The sequence below is a fragment of the Cucurbita pepo genome, chromosome LG16 (assembly GCF_002806865.2).
Source record: "Cucurbita pepo subsp. pepo cultivar mu-cu-16 chromosome LG16, ASM280686v2, whole genome shotgun sequence".
In the NCBI taxonomy this organism is placed as follows: Eukaryota; Viridiplantae; Streptophyta; class Magnoliopsida; order Cucurbitales; family Cucurbitaceae; genus Cucurbita; species Cucurbita pepo.
In genome coordinates, this window is record NC_036653.1 from 7,370,064 (window position 1) to 7,383,257 (window position 13,194).

The window sequence follows — 13,194 nt, forward strand, 5'->3', positions numbered from 1 at the left end:
TTAATTATAATAATTCTTAAGTATGCATATTCATATTTTATTTAAATAAATAATGGAATCTTATTCAACGACACAAAACGATATATATGTATATATACACACATGTTATCGAGTGAATTTGTTGACATTTTTTACTAATCTCTTTTATTATTCTTCTAATTTTTTTTATTATTCTTCTTCTTTTTTTTTTATTAATATTAAGTGAAGAGATAGGATTGCAGACCGACAACCACAAATTGTGTAACATTTAATTACAAAGGAGTTTAGTGCAAGGCACTGGTCGGAGTAGGTTAATTACAAAGGAGTTCAGTGCAAGGCACTGGTCGGAGTAGGGCTAGACCCTCTCCATAGTAGACGCGTTTTTAAATCATGAGACTGATGGCTATGCATAATGAGTCCCACAGAAGGGAACAAAACATTCTTACAAGAGTTTGAAAACTTTGCCTAATAGACGCGTTTTAAAACCGTGAAACTAACGGTAATAAATCAAATCAGTGAGTTTTTTTATTTCAAATTGAAAATATATTTATTTTTTTATTTCAAATTATTATTTTAAATTAAAAATATGTTTAAAATAACAAAGTTTAGAAAAGTAGCTAAAACTAAAAGGCAAGAGAATAAATTTGGGTAATGGAAAATTCAATGATCTAAAATAGAATAGGATTCTAATTAAGGTGAGGTATTTCTTCATTCTAGAAAATACTTTAGAAAAATTTGAATTCGAGAGAGGACGGATGAATTAGTGGACGTGGTGCATCCGTCGACGCGTAAATTAAACAAGTATTGCGTATGGGATTGACTTATGCTTTCTAACCATTTCAAGATTAAGCTTATGTCGTTGTCATAGATATCGTTGTGGAGTATACATCTCCGGTCATAGATATCGTTATGGAGTATTACATCTCCCGTCATTATAGGTATCAACTTCGTCATTATAGGTATCAACTTTTGTGTTAGGAATTTATACGATATCTCAAGAACTTCTAAAAACTTAGAATTGACCGACATGAGAGAGAACGTCCTCAGCACAAGTCAAGTCGATTTCCCATTCTACCCTTTTTTTTGTTTTATCTCGATCTTAGAATTATATATACTTATATAGTTTTAAAACAAATTATGTAAGCGTTAAATAAAATAATACGAAGCATAATGTTGAATTTATATATTTTCAAGTAGTTTCTCATTAGACATAATTATATATAAAAAAAAAATGTAAAAACAAAGAATTTGGACAAAATCATTGTGGGCCCCAGAAGAGTTAGAGAGAGAGAGAGAGAGAATGTGATGGCAAGAGTGCTGGTTATGAAAGGGACAGGTGGAGGTGGTGGCCCCACTCAGGAACACCCTAAGATCCCTATCCCTAACCCCCTAAATAAATTAAAATTAAAAAAATAAAAATAAAAATAAACAAAGACACCACAAAATCTCTAATTCTCCACATCATGTATTCCTATACTTCAACACTTTACATTCATGCCCCCCTGACTCTCTCTTTTTACACAAAATCCCCCCATCCCATGGACCCCACTTAAAAAACTCTCCGTTTTCATTTACATTTCGCTCCCCTGAAAAAGACAAAATTATAAAATTGACCCAACGCGACTCCTCAACCAATACCCATTACTTTTTATTTATTTTAAGAATTAGATTCCCATAATTACTAGAGTAACCCATAAAATTGTCGAATAAATAAATAAATAAATAATTAATTAATTTTGGAAGCATTAGGAATTGGAATCCGTGTGAAAAGAGTAAGGTAAAAAGGATGTGGGCCCTACCTCACTGCCGCTCTCCAACACCGATATTTCCGGGAGTCCGACGTGTCAGCTTTTAAACCTCCTCCTCCGTTCCTTTTTTTCCTTTATAATTTTAATACTAACATACGCCTGAATTTCGCTAAAATACGCTACGTCCGCTCCCCCCATGTCTCCACTATACCCATCATCATCGGATTCAATCAAAGCATAAAGAGATTAGAGAAATTTGTGTAAGAAAATGACACAAATTTGAGAGAGGATAAACAGAGGCTGATCAGAGATTAGAAATGTGTAGAAAAAGGGTGGAGAATTTGAAGAATTTGAAGAGAAGAATGAAATATGTGTGTGTGTTTTTTTGTTGTTCTAAGGCATGATTACACGAACACTGGCGTTATTGGTAGCGTTGCAGATGGGACAATGGTGTAGAGATGAACCACAAACAGTACACAAACACAGATGCCTGCATGGCAATAGCAGCACGCATGATTCTTCCTTCCAACAGTTCTTGCACCGTCTGTCCTCCTCCTTCCTTCTCGTCTTCCTCCCTTTTCTCCTCTCTTCTTCAACTTCCTCCTCCTCCTCCTCCTCCTCCTCCTCCATATCTCCGCCGTTGCTTCCGCAGCACGACTCTGCCTTCTCCTCCTCCTCCACCTCCTCCTCCTTTTTCACGTCTAACAGAACAAGTTCCAGGTCGCTCCGGAGAGCATTTGCGGTGGCTTCGTTCGTCTCAGCCACATCACGCCATATTTGATTCTCCATGCATAGACTATTCACTCGTTCTTCTAGTTCCCAATTTAGTTTCCCCATCTTCTCGATCTCTTCCTCTTTGCTCCTTAAAATCCCCATCATTCCTACTTCTATCGCCTCCATAATCCTTATCGCTTCTCTCTTCCGTTTTTCTTCCATTTCCATCCTCACCTTCTCCATCTGCTTCCATACAAGTATATACGTCAGTTAATTAAACCACCACAACGTTTCTCAACCACTACTTCTCCTATTTATATATATCAATAAATTAAAAACAGCGTTCGGTACCGTACATGTTGCGATATCAATCGTTCCAGATCTAATTGCTGCTGTTGAACTAGGATGGAGATATCTTCGCCAAGAAAATATAAATTACGTCCACAATTCTTCTGAGAATGAGTATGCGAGGAAGGATATGAGAGGAATCGGTTTATGGTGGAATGATCCCTACCGCGCTTTCTCGGAATCGGAAGATTATAAGATATAGCGCTGTCGGACTTCATAACAACACCCGTCGACGCCGATGCCGACGCCGGCATCGCTCCCACCGCCTTAGGAAACGAGTCAATCGCTACAGAATTGTACGGCGGAAGCAGAGTCGTCTCCGCCGCTGCAGTATTAGCACTGAAACCTGTTAATGGCGCTCCGTATCCCATGATCTCTGTCAATAACAATCTGATTCAAAGCGAAATGAAACCGATCTCTCTGTTTTCTTCTTTATTCCTTGTTTTGCTTCAATCGCTGCGTACCGAAACAAATTGATTGGTTGTTCTCGGAACTTGAAATTTGGGTTCCCTCAGCAGAGTCTTTCAATCTGTACAAGAAGAACAAAATTCCGTTCAGAGAGAGAAGAATGAAACGGCCATATATAAACAATAATGTATTCCCGTTGTATTTATAGGCAAAAGCAAAACAAACACAGACCTGGTCAATCCCGTAATTTCTGGAAACATACAAGGGCATTTCCGAGATTTATGATCCTTTCCAACCAAATATTGGATTGGTTCTGTAATAAACACACACATATATTATATATGAATTAATTTCCCGACCCATAATAACAATAATAATAATAACCGAGGAGTTCTTAAATTAAAATGACTGACATTGTGGGTCTCTGCCACGTGTCGTATCGCACCAGTCGACGCACGTAAGGAGAGTGGGGGGTTTTCGGATACGGCGTAACCGACCTGTCACTTTTCCCTTTTGAAAACAAACAATTTTTTAATCTTCCAAGAAAAGGAAAAAGAAAATATATTAATCAACCACATCCTAAAGAATCGTAGCCGTCCGTTTATGACAAGTTAATCCCAGATTTTCCAATTTTTTAATCAAATAAATGTAATTTTGTTTTTCATAATTTGGGTGATAAAAGGAGGAAATTGTGAAAGAATAATTAGGAGGGGAAATGGATGGAGGGATATTAATTACATAAGACTGTCAGAGTTGGACCAACATGATTGACACAACATAATTATGAAACTTTATAAAGATAGGATTGAGAGAGAGTAGATAAAAAGTTTACTTACAAACTTTGTTTTTCCTTTTACTCTCTTTCTAACATTATTGCTTCTCTTGCATCATCCACACATATGATGCTTTTGGTAAGCCACACCATTCATAGATATCACCTAAAGCAATTTCAAAAACAAAAAAAAAGGGGAAAGGGGGTGGTGGATGCAAAAGACGTGAAAACTTCTTCGTAGACGTGTTTTAAAAACCTTTAGGAAAACCCAGAAGGGTAGTGTGCCAGAGCTGAACACCGGATAGTGTGCCTGCGAGGAAACTGCCCCAAAAGGGTGGATTGTGAGATCCCAAAGGAGAATGAAGGAACAAGGGTGTGGAAATCTTTCCCTAGTAGATACGTTTTAAAAACTTTGAGGGAAACCCAGAAAGAAAAGCCTGGACAAACACAAAAAGGATAATATTTACAAGCGGTGGACTTGGGTTGTTACGTTGGTATTAGCATCATGGCTCATGGAGAGGAAGGACGCTTTAGATGGTAGGCCCAAAGAAGACAACGGTAGCATCTTGGTTCATGGAGAGAAAAGACACTTTAGATTGTTGTTTCTAGCTCAAACCGATACTAAATTTTTGGTAGATGCATCACAAGTCTATCTTATAGGTATATTTGAGATAATATGATATTGTTTGTTTTAGATCTGAACGGGAACGAAAGGAGGAAAAAACGAATTTAGGATGATTTTGTGTTTGGTTGTGACTTTGTATGAACACTTTTTACTTGTCTCTTTGCCAAGTTGTTTGCATCTTTTATTATTTCACTTCATGATGTGGTTGCTTTCTTTTCTTTTTTGTTTCTTCCTTTTTGTAGCTTTTTTTTTTCTTTCTTTCAAGTGGGGTGGCTTAATATTCCACATGTGATCTCCATAGTTCACTCTCTTTTAACCCTCACGTTTCTAGATTCCCCATACCACTCTTTCCCTCTCTCTCCTTCTATTTCAAGTCTCTTATCTTTGAGAAGGAATCTTATTCATCTCACCCACACCTCATATAGATAAAGTTTGAAGGGCAAAAAATCCCTTTAAATTTGTCTCGAGTTCACCCATCTCTGTCAATGGTATTGAAGAAAGAGACAGACAGAGGAGGAAAGGAAGAGAGAGAGGGAAAGAGCTTGTTATTTAATGAATAAGGTTCCCAAATGTGAAGCAACAAAGAAAGAGAGACATAAATCAATATCCTTCATTCTTTTTCATCATCACCATCTTCTTTTTCCACACCCAAATAGATGGTTTGTTGAGGCATCATTATAAGGACAAATACATTGCTTATGGGGAGGAGGATATGCTTTAGCTCTAAAGTAATCATTTATGCTATCAGATCAAAACCTAGGTTGGAAAGAGTGAAAGATTATGAGGGTTGGTCCTCGAGTAGTAGCAGTAGTAGTAGGGCACCCAATACCATAAAGCTAAAGGGTCAGGCTGCCTAATATTCACCCTTACCCATCAATGCTTTGGTTTCTTTTTTGACACAAAAACCAAATAAAAATGGAGAGATGGGAAAGTTTTTCCATAAGCTTGGTTTTAACGTTTTATATTAATGGGTTGGTTGGCAGTGGTGAAAGTTTGGGAGTTGCATGTGCAAAGGAGGATTTTGAATGGTGGCGTGGGGACAAGTCTTTTCATTTTCACATTCAATGAAGGAAATGGGAGAAAAACATAAGAGAGTGTTTGATTCCAAATCCAAGTAGTGGAAAATGGAAGTTGGTTTTGATTTTGTGTGTGTCATCTTTCTTTTCCCAATGCGTGTGGGTGTGGGTGGGTGTCTGTGTCAGATTTTTTTAATTACCAAAGAGTGAATTGTACATTTCAGTTGTGTTCTTTGGAGCCCAGCCAGCGCCAGGCCAGACCAGACCAGGCCAGGCCACCATCAATGTCCTTCTGCTTCAATACAATTCATAACTCCTCCATTATTGATTTTAGTTGTTTATCAGCTCAGCTTTGGATGAAGATAGCAGAAATAGAGAGGGATGCAGTTCTAGTTTAACTGTCTGGTCAATTATAGAGAACTTTAAAGATAAAGGAGCAGGGCGAAAGATTAAACCGTACCTCGCCACCAAGGTTACGCCGTTGCCAATGAGCTAGCAGTGTCTCGCCCTTCAACAATGGTGGATGTTCATAAGGATGCATGCTCCTCTGGTTACTCTGTACTAGAAAGGTTACTCTGTACTAGAAGAAAAAAGAAACTATGATTTTGAACATGCAATTTACATCAGTTACTACATAGTTTTGTTTACTTTGTATAATATGACTCATGCTTTACTTGCTTATAGTGTTTTAACTTGTCAATACTACATTCTATAATGTACATGTGAACGGATAGAGCATAAACTATATACATTGCCATTTCACTGAACAGTTGAGATCATAACATCACAATGGTCCTTTTAGGATGGATAAAAAAAAAAAAAAGTAAACTAAGCATCATTCTGACTCCACATCTGTTGGGGCGGAGAACGAAGCATTAAAGGTATTGAAACTTCTCTCTTAGACACGTTTGAAAAACTTTGAGAGGAAGTCCGAATGGAAAAGCTTAAAAAGGATAATATCGGCTAGCGGTAGGCTTAGGCGGTTACAAATGATATCAAAGTCAGACACCGAGCGATGTGCCAAGTAGGAGGCTATTCCCCAAAGGGGGTGAACACGAGGCGGTGTGCCAACAAAGACGTTGGGCCCCGAAGAGGGTAGATTATGAGATCTCACATCGGTTAGGGAGGAGAACAAAACATTCTTTAGTAGTTGGCTCTCCCTCTGTTTGAAAAATCTTTCCAATCTTGAGGGAAAGCCCGAAAGAAAGAGCTCAAAAAAGACAATATCTGCTAGTAGTTGGCTTGGAAGGGTTAGAATCATATTCCTTACAATTTCAATAATTGGAATCATATTCCTTAAAATTTCAATAATTGGTATCTAAACTACGGAAATTACAACGTTTGATTATAAAAGGAAAGGTTTTGATGGGTTCGGTTGTTTTCCTTGCACAGATCCCCGCAGATGCAGTGCAATCACTACCCACTAGTAAAGGAGAAAGGAAATAATTAAAGCCAACGGCCCATTTACATTATTATTTGCACTTAGCAGACGCCTGAAACAATCATTCATCAGTCAACCATCGTACTGCATAGCCTATCAAAATCAATAATTCATCCTCATGATGATACTACTATTACAGAAATTTTGTACTTAAGATCCCCCTCCCCCTACCCGGATGAATAACACTCATGAGGCCGTGACAAACAGTTCTGAGCTATTATTTGGTAAATGGACGAACAAATAAACAAAAGAATATAAAATCAGGTATAAAAGATAGCATCACTAACTGGCTAAGCATAAGTGATAACGTCTGACTAATTCAATGTTGATCTGATTACCCCCTGACCTTGACGTCCTCAGCAAAACAAATCAAATTTGGTCCTGCATTTATGGGGGAAGTCGAGCTCAGAGATGATATCTTTGCTACTTCATGTAGTTATTAAGGCAAATAAATAACTGAGTAAATAACTTGGTACCTAAACTTCATGCAATCGAGCATGGTATCTCTGGCTACTATCCCACAGCGCATCATCATCCAGGAATCAAGATTGAAACACAGTCCAGGCCGACATGAAGCATGTTATATAGCTCGGGAATTTTCTGTCAACGATGATCCTACTTGAAGCATACGAGGGCATACTGAGCTAAATCCCCTGTCTCTCTGGTCTTTACCTTGGCGGCATAATCATTGAGAGTTGCTTTGATACCTGTCCAAACTTGATCCTCACCCTGAGAATCCAACCACAATGAGTACTACTGAGGAGTCAATCAATTCTTTTTTTAAAATTGCATTGACCCGAGGACCTTTTCCTAATACGAGAGGACCAGGAAGGACACATCTCTAGTGTAATAGTTATCGTGCCCACGGTAAAAGCTTCCTTTGCATTGGTGATTGCAATTCCTCAGGACCCCGAGAATAAAGATGGTGAAGTATGACACTTGCTGGCAGAACGTGAAGTAGTGGAGATGCTTCCAGTTGAGATGTTTCAAGAAATATAAGAGGACGAAATGCACGAAGAGCTTGATATGGTGCACCAAGTTGTTCTATGGGGAACAAATTTTGACCCACAGCTAACTGCAGCCCAGCCATGTCCCTAGCCATTCGTAGTTTCCCTGATTCAGAAAGAGGTCTGACAAGAGAAGCATGCCTGATAAAGAAAATTAACACTCTTGATGCCACAAACATTGAGAATTATAATCCAAACAGATGTTCCTGATCTAAACTGGAGTTAAAACAGAAATCATTAGAGAAGAACGATCCTTATTTCTAAATCCCTCCCAGATTAGCTTCGATGGAACATCACACAGCATTAGAACTCTTTGGATATATCGGTATAACATCCAAATCCCATGACACAAAAACTCTCCCTCTCATGAAAATCAATAAACTCACACAATCTTAAAACGTGTCTACTAGAGAGAGGTTTTCACATCCTTATAAGAAATGTTTCGTTCTCCTCTCCAACCGATGTGGGATCTCACAATCCACCCCCCTTGGGCTGTTGCGGTAAAGATAGACTTGGGCTGTTGCAAATGGTATCAAAGTCAGTCACCAGACGGTATGAGGCAATGGTCGGAATAGGGTTAAACGCTCTCTATAGTAGACGCATTTTAAAACCTTCAGAAAAAGTCTAAAAAGAGAATATCTACTCGCAATAGGCTTGGTGAATAGTTGAACAAGTGACAGTTGAAGGTGAATAGTTGAACAAGTGACAGTTGAAGGGGTTTAACTACATGAAGTCCAAAAATCTGAGATTGGATAGATTGGTGAAGCAAATCAGGGTCGCTAGTAAGAAAATCTGTCGAGTCCTGCATATATATAATGCTCCATTACATGTTCCCCGAGGTCACATGACTATTGATGGACAATATTATTGCTCCCATAGTAGACAAATTGCTCAGTGGTGAAATCTTGAATTGAAAAACGGTATTAAAAAAATGACTTAGGATTATATACCATAGCATATGATAGTAGTGATTAGAGTATGACAGTTTCCCCAAGAAAACAAACTACCTAACATTCAGCTCTTTCAGCCAGCAGGAGAAGAGCCTTGCCAACTTGACGCAGCACAAGTAGAGTTAACAAGATCAAATTCATTCAATCTCTTCCTGAATACGTGATATGATTTGTGATATCTGTTCTATCTAGGGAACACTACCACGACTTGTAACGGGAAATACAGAGCTAACAAGATCAAACACGCGACTCAAGCAGAAACCATACCTTTATACTTGTTCATCAATTGCTGGATGGTCGCCTTCAATTCACCTAGATTGTAAAACACCTGCAATCCATTTCCCCCTCAGCTTCATTGAGCCCCTCCATTCCTCGCTCCAAAACCTTCGTGGCCTCACTTCTCAATTTCTCCCCCATTTCAACTCCTCGTCAACGGCATCAACGCCCGCCAGGTCAAACTCATAGCAAAGGCTCAATTTCTCAAAGCGCAGCTGGACAGCCTTAGCGAGATCCACCTTCTCAGGCTCTTCGACAGACGCAGAAGCAAGGTCACTAAGCTCCTTCTAAAAACATAGGGCACGAATCGTATGGTGAAGAAGCTCGGTAGTTCGGTGAAGATTGGAGAACTGAAACGGTTGGTAAAAACGACATTTCTCGGTTCAGAAACTCGAATCAGACATGGCGGACTGAGGATGGAAGGAAGAAACACTGGATCCAACAGTGGGGAGAGCATTCTCGGAGTAGATGAGAGTTGAGAAAGTAGATCATTGTGGCGGGAGAGCACGAGAGTAGTCTAGCTCAGCTCAGCTCATATACCATGTTCAGGTTCAAAGTAGACAATATGATATCATTTTATGATTCCTAACAGAATTTACTTCTAGATGGTGAAGTTCAGGTCAGGTTAGGCCACCTCAACCCTTTGAAGTTGTGACATGAGATTCTAATGGGTTAGAAGTTCAGGTCAGGTTAGGCCACCTAACCATTTGAAGTTGTGACCTGAGATTCTAGTGTGTTAGATGATGCATCTGTCCTTTAAATCACATAATACCCACTTGTCTTCCTCGACCTTAATTTTGTTAAAATTAGGTATCGCGACACAATTAACGACATCATATTACATTAAACGAGATGAATCAATTTAATTTTGTATCTAATATATTGCAAAAACAGCTAGAGGTACATCAAAATCCGAAAGAATTAGAATAAATTATGTCGATACATACATGAACAAAGTGAAACGAAAAGAATGAAGAAATGAATCAAAAGAATCAAACATGACCGCCACAACATAGATAGAAAAAACAGAGTGTAGAGACCAAAACAATGGCTTCCACGACAGAGACGATCTTGAAGAAGACATTATCAACCACGAAATGAATCATCTGAAGATCCATTGGGTTCCTTCCGAAGAGCGAAAACCGCCATGGCCACAGCTCCTTCCTCACCTTCTTCAACGACCATGTCTTCTTCTTCCCCATAACTCACTCTCTGTTTCTCTCACAATGCCATATATATATATATATATATATTGTCTGTCCACTCTGTTGTAATTGCTGTTACATAATATGAAGATGGTGGGGAAATCTATGCAAAACCCCAAATAAAATATATTTATTTTTCTCATTAATTTTGTATACGTTGCCCTTTTCATCAAAATAATGATAATAATAACGTTACCATGGGTCCCAAGAAAAAAAAACAACCATATCATCTTACTTTAATTTGGTTAATTTGTTATATTATTATTTTTTTGCATTGTTTTATTTATTATTTATTAGGGGATAAAATGATGTCAAAAGAGGATAGAGTATCCGTTGCATGTGAAAGCAAGGTTGTAATTAAAAAGCAAAATTAATTAGACGACAGCAAGCAACGGCCGTTAATCAAATTAATTGCACAATTTTTAATTTTGGACAAATTTTAATCCTTTAATTTTACGAACATAAATATATATATATATATATATATTTTTTTTAATTATAAAATATGTTCCTAGATTAATATGAACTCTTTCATCAAATATAGATAAATGGTTTTCTAATGCCCACATTGAAGAGGGGACCCAATTAGAATTATAATTAGAAGGGTGTGGAAATCTTTACCAAACATTTTTTAAATTAATTTTGAGGGAAGCTCGGAAGAAAAGGCCCCCTGCAAACGACTTTGATGGTTACAAATAGTATTAGAGTATTAGAGTCAGTCACGAGGGTGATATAATAGCAAGGACGCTTGGCCCAGAAGGGGATGGGGATGGACATTGAGCGGTGGTTTATGTGAGGACACTTGACCTCGAATGGAGGTGTATTAGAGTCAAGTCACCAAGGTAATATGATAGCGAGGATGCTTGGTCCCGAAGGGGGGATGGACATTGAACGGTGGATTCTGCAAGGACGTTTGACCTCGAAAGGGGGTGGATTTTGAGAGCTCACATCAATTAAAAAGAGGAACAAGTGTGGACGCTCAGTCTCGAAGGTGGGTGAATTGTGAGATCTCACATCGATTAGAGAAGGAAAATAAGTGTAAGCCCGCCAGGATGCTGGACCCCAAAGGGTAGAAATGCCATATCCACATCAATTAGAGAGGAGAACGAGTGTCAGCAAGGTCACTGAACCCCAAAGAAGATGGATTGTGAGATCCAACATCGATTGGAGAGAAGAACGGAACATTTTTTTTAGAAGGGCGTGAAAACTTTCCCTACAATAATATCTGCTAACGGTAGCCTCAACTAAATTCCATTTAATTTTTGTAATATTCTTATCCTTATCCGCAGTCCTATGAAATCAAAGATAGAGAGTACGTGGGTTTCTCCCATTGGCTGAGATGGAGAACAGAGTTGGGTTAGGAAGCAACAATGGCATTTGTGGATGAGAGGCCGCCAACTGCGAGGTTATGTCCCACTGCCCATCGCACAAAAATCTTCCACTTTCATCTTCGCCAATCACAATACAGATACAGATCTCATCCAGATAAGGACCTCTTCTATAAGAACAAATCAAGCCCTCAATTAACCCAAATCCCAACAACCAACTCCCCAATTCACGAAAATGGCAGCTTCATCCATGGCCCTCTCCTCCCCGTCTCTCGCCGGTCAAGCCGTCAAATTGTCCCCCTCCGCCTCCGACATCCTCGGCGAATCCCGCCTCACCATGAGGAAAACCGGTGGTAGACCCAAGCCTGTCTCCTCTGGAAGCCCATGGTACGGTCCAGACCGAGTCAAGTACTTGGGTCCATTCTCCGGTGAGCCGCCGTCCTATCTGACCGGGGAATTTCCCGGCGACTACGGCTGGGACACTGCTGGGCTCTCCGCCGACCCCGAGACGTTCGCCAAAAACAGGGAGCTGGAAGTGATCCACTCGAGATGGGCCATGCTTGGGGCTCTGGGGTGCGTCTTCCCCGAGCTCCTGTCTCGCAACGGAGTCAAATTTGGCGAGGCTGTGTGGTTCAAAGCTGGGTCTCAGATCTTCAGCGAAGGTGGGCTCGACTATTTGGGGAACCCGAGCCTGGTCCACGCTCAGAGCATTTTGGCTATTTGGGCGTGTCAGGTTGTGCTGATGGGTGCGGTTGAGGGCTACAGAATTGCTGGTGGGCCTCTGGGTGAGATCACCGACCCAATTTACCCAGGTGGGAGCTTTGACCCACTGGGGCTGGCCGATGACCCTGAGGCCTTCGCTGAGCTTAAAGTGAAGGAGCTCAAAAATGGGCGATTGGCCATGTTTTCCATGTTCGGTTTCTTCGTGCAGGCCATTGTCACCGGCAAAGGGCCTTTGGAGAACTTGGCCGACCATTTGGCTGACCCTGTTAACAACAATGCCTGGTCTTACGCCACTAACTTTGTCCCTGGAAAGTGAGGACTCAGTCATATGATGTTCATTATTGTTGTGTTTCATGTCGTGTAATGGAATTCTCAACTTTGAATGCACTAGTCTTTTGTGGCCGAGATTAAATAGTAGTTAAAGTATAAATTATCGATTTAGATATTGTCCACTTTAGCCAATTACATATTGTCGTTTGCCTCGTGGTCGCATTTACTAGGAGAGGTTTCCTCACTCTTAGAATGTTCGTTCCCCTCTCCAACCAATAAAGGCTCAATGTTCTCACTGGTACTCACAGTACCAGTGTCTGACTCTAATACCATTTGTAATGACTCTAGCCACCGCTACCAGATATTGTCCGCTTTAGCTCGTTA

General features: G+C 39.8%; 2 protein-coding genes and 1 pseudogene across 3 annotated transcripts; 1 reads left to right on the plus strand and 2 right to left on the minus strand.

Annotated features, from left to right (window-relative positions):
• Positions 1-1,976: 1,976 nt before the first annotated feature.
• Positions 1,977-3,368, minus strand: LOC111777832 (probable BOI-related E3 ubiquitin-protein ligase 3). 2 transcript variants are annotated; one of them, XM_023657555.1, is made up of 2 exons: positions 2,798-3,368; positions 1,977-2,684 (listed from the first exon to the last, which is right to left on the minus strand). In XM_023657555.1, the coding sequence occupies exons 1-2, from the start codon at positions 3,158-3,160 to the stop codon at positions 2,121-2,123; spliced, it is 927 nt and encodes a 308-aa protein (XP_023513323.1). In that variant the 5' UTR covers positions 3,161-3,368; the 3' UTR covers positions 1,977-2,120. The 2 variants fall into 2 exon arrangements, with proteins under 2 accessions (XP_023513323.1, XP_023513322.1); XM_023657554.1 differs by having other exon boundaries at positions 2,006-2,687; positions 2,798-3,182.
• On the minus strand, positions 3,182-10,486 carry LOC111777071 (annotated as a pseudogene).
• A 1,517-nt stretch (positions 10,487-12,003) lies between these two features.
• LOC111777833 (chlorophyll a-b binding protein of LHCII type 1-like) lies at positions 12,004-12,988 on the plus strand. Its single transcript, XM_023657556.1, has one exon. It carries the CDS (start codon positions 12,053-12,055, stop codon positions 12,854-12,856), a length of 804 nt encoding a protein of 267 aa, XP_023513324.1. The 5' UTR covers positions 12,004-12,052; the 3' UTR covers positions 12,857-12,988.
• The last annotated feature ends 206 nt before the right edge of the window (positions 12,989-13,194 follow it).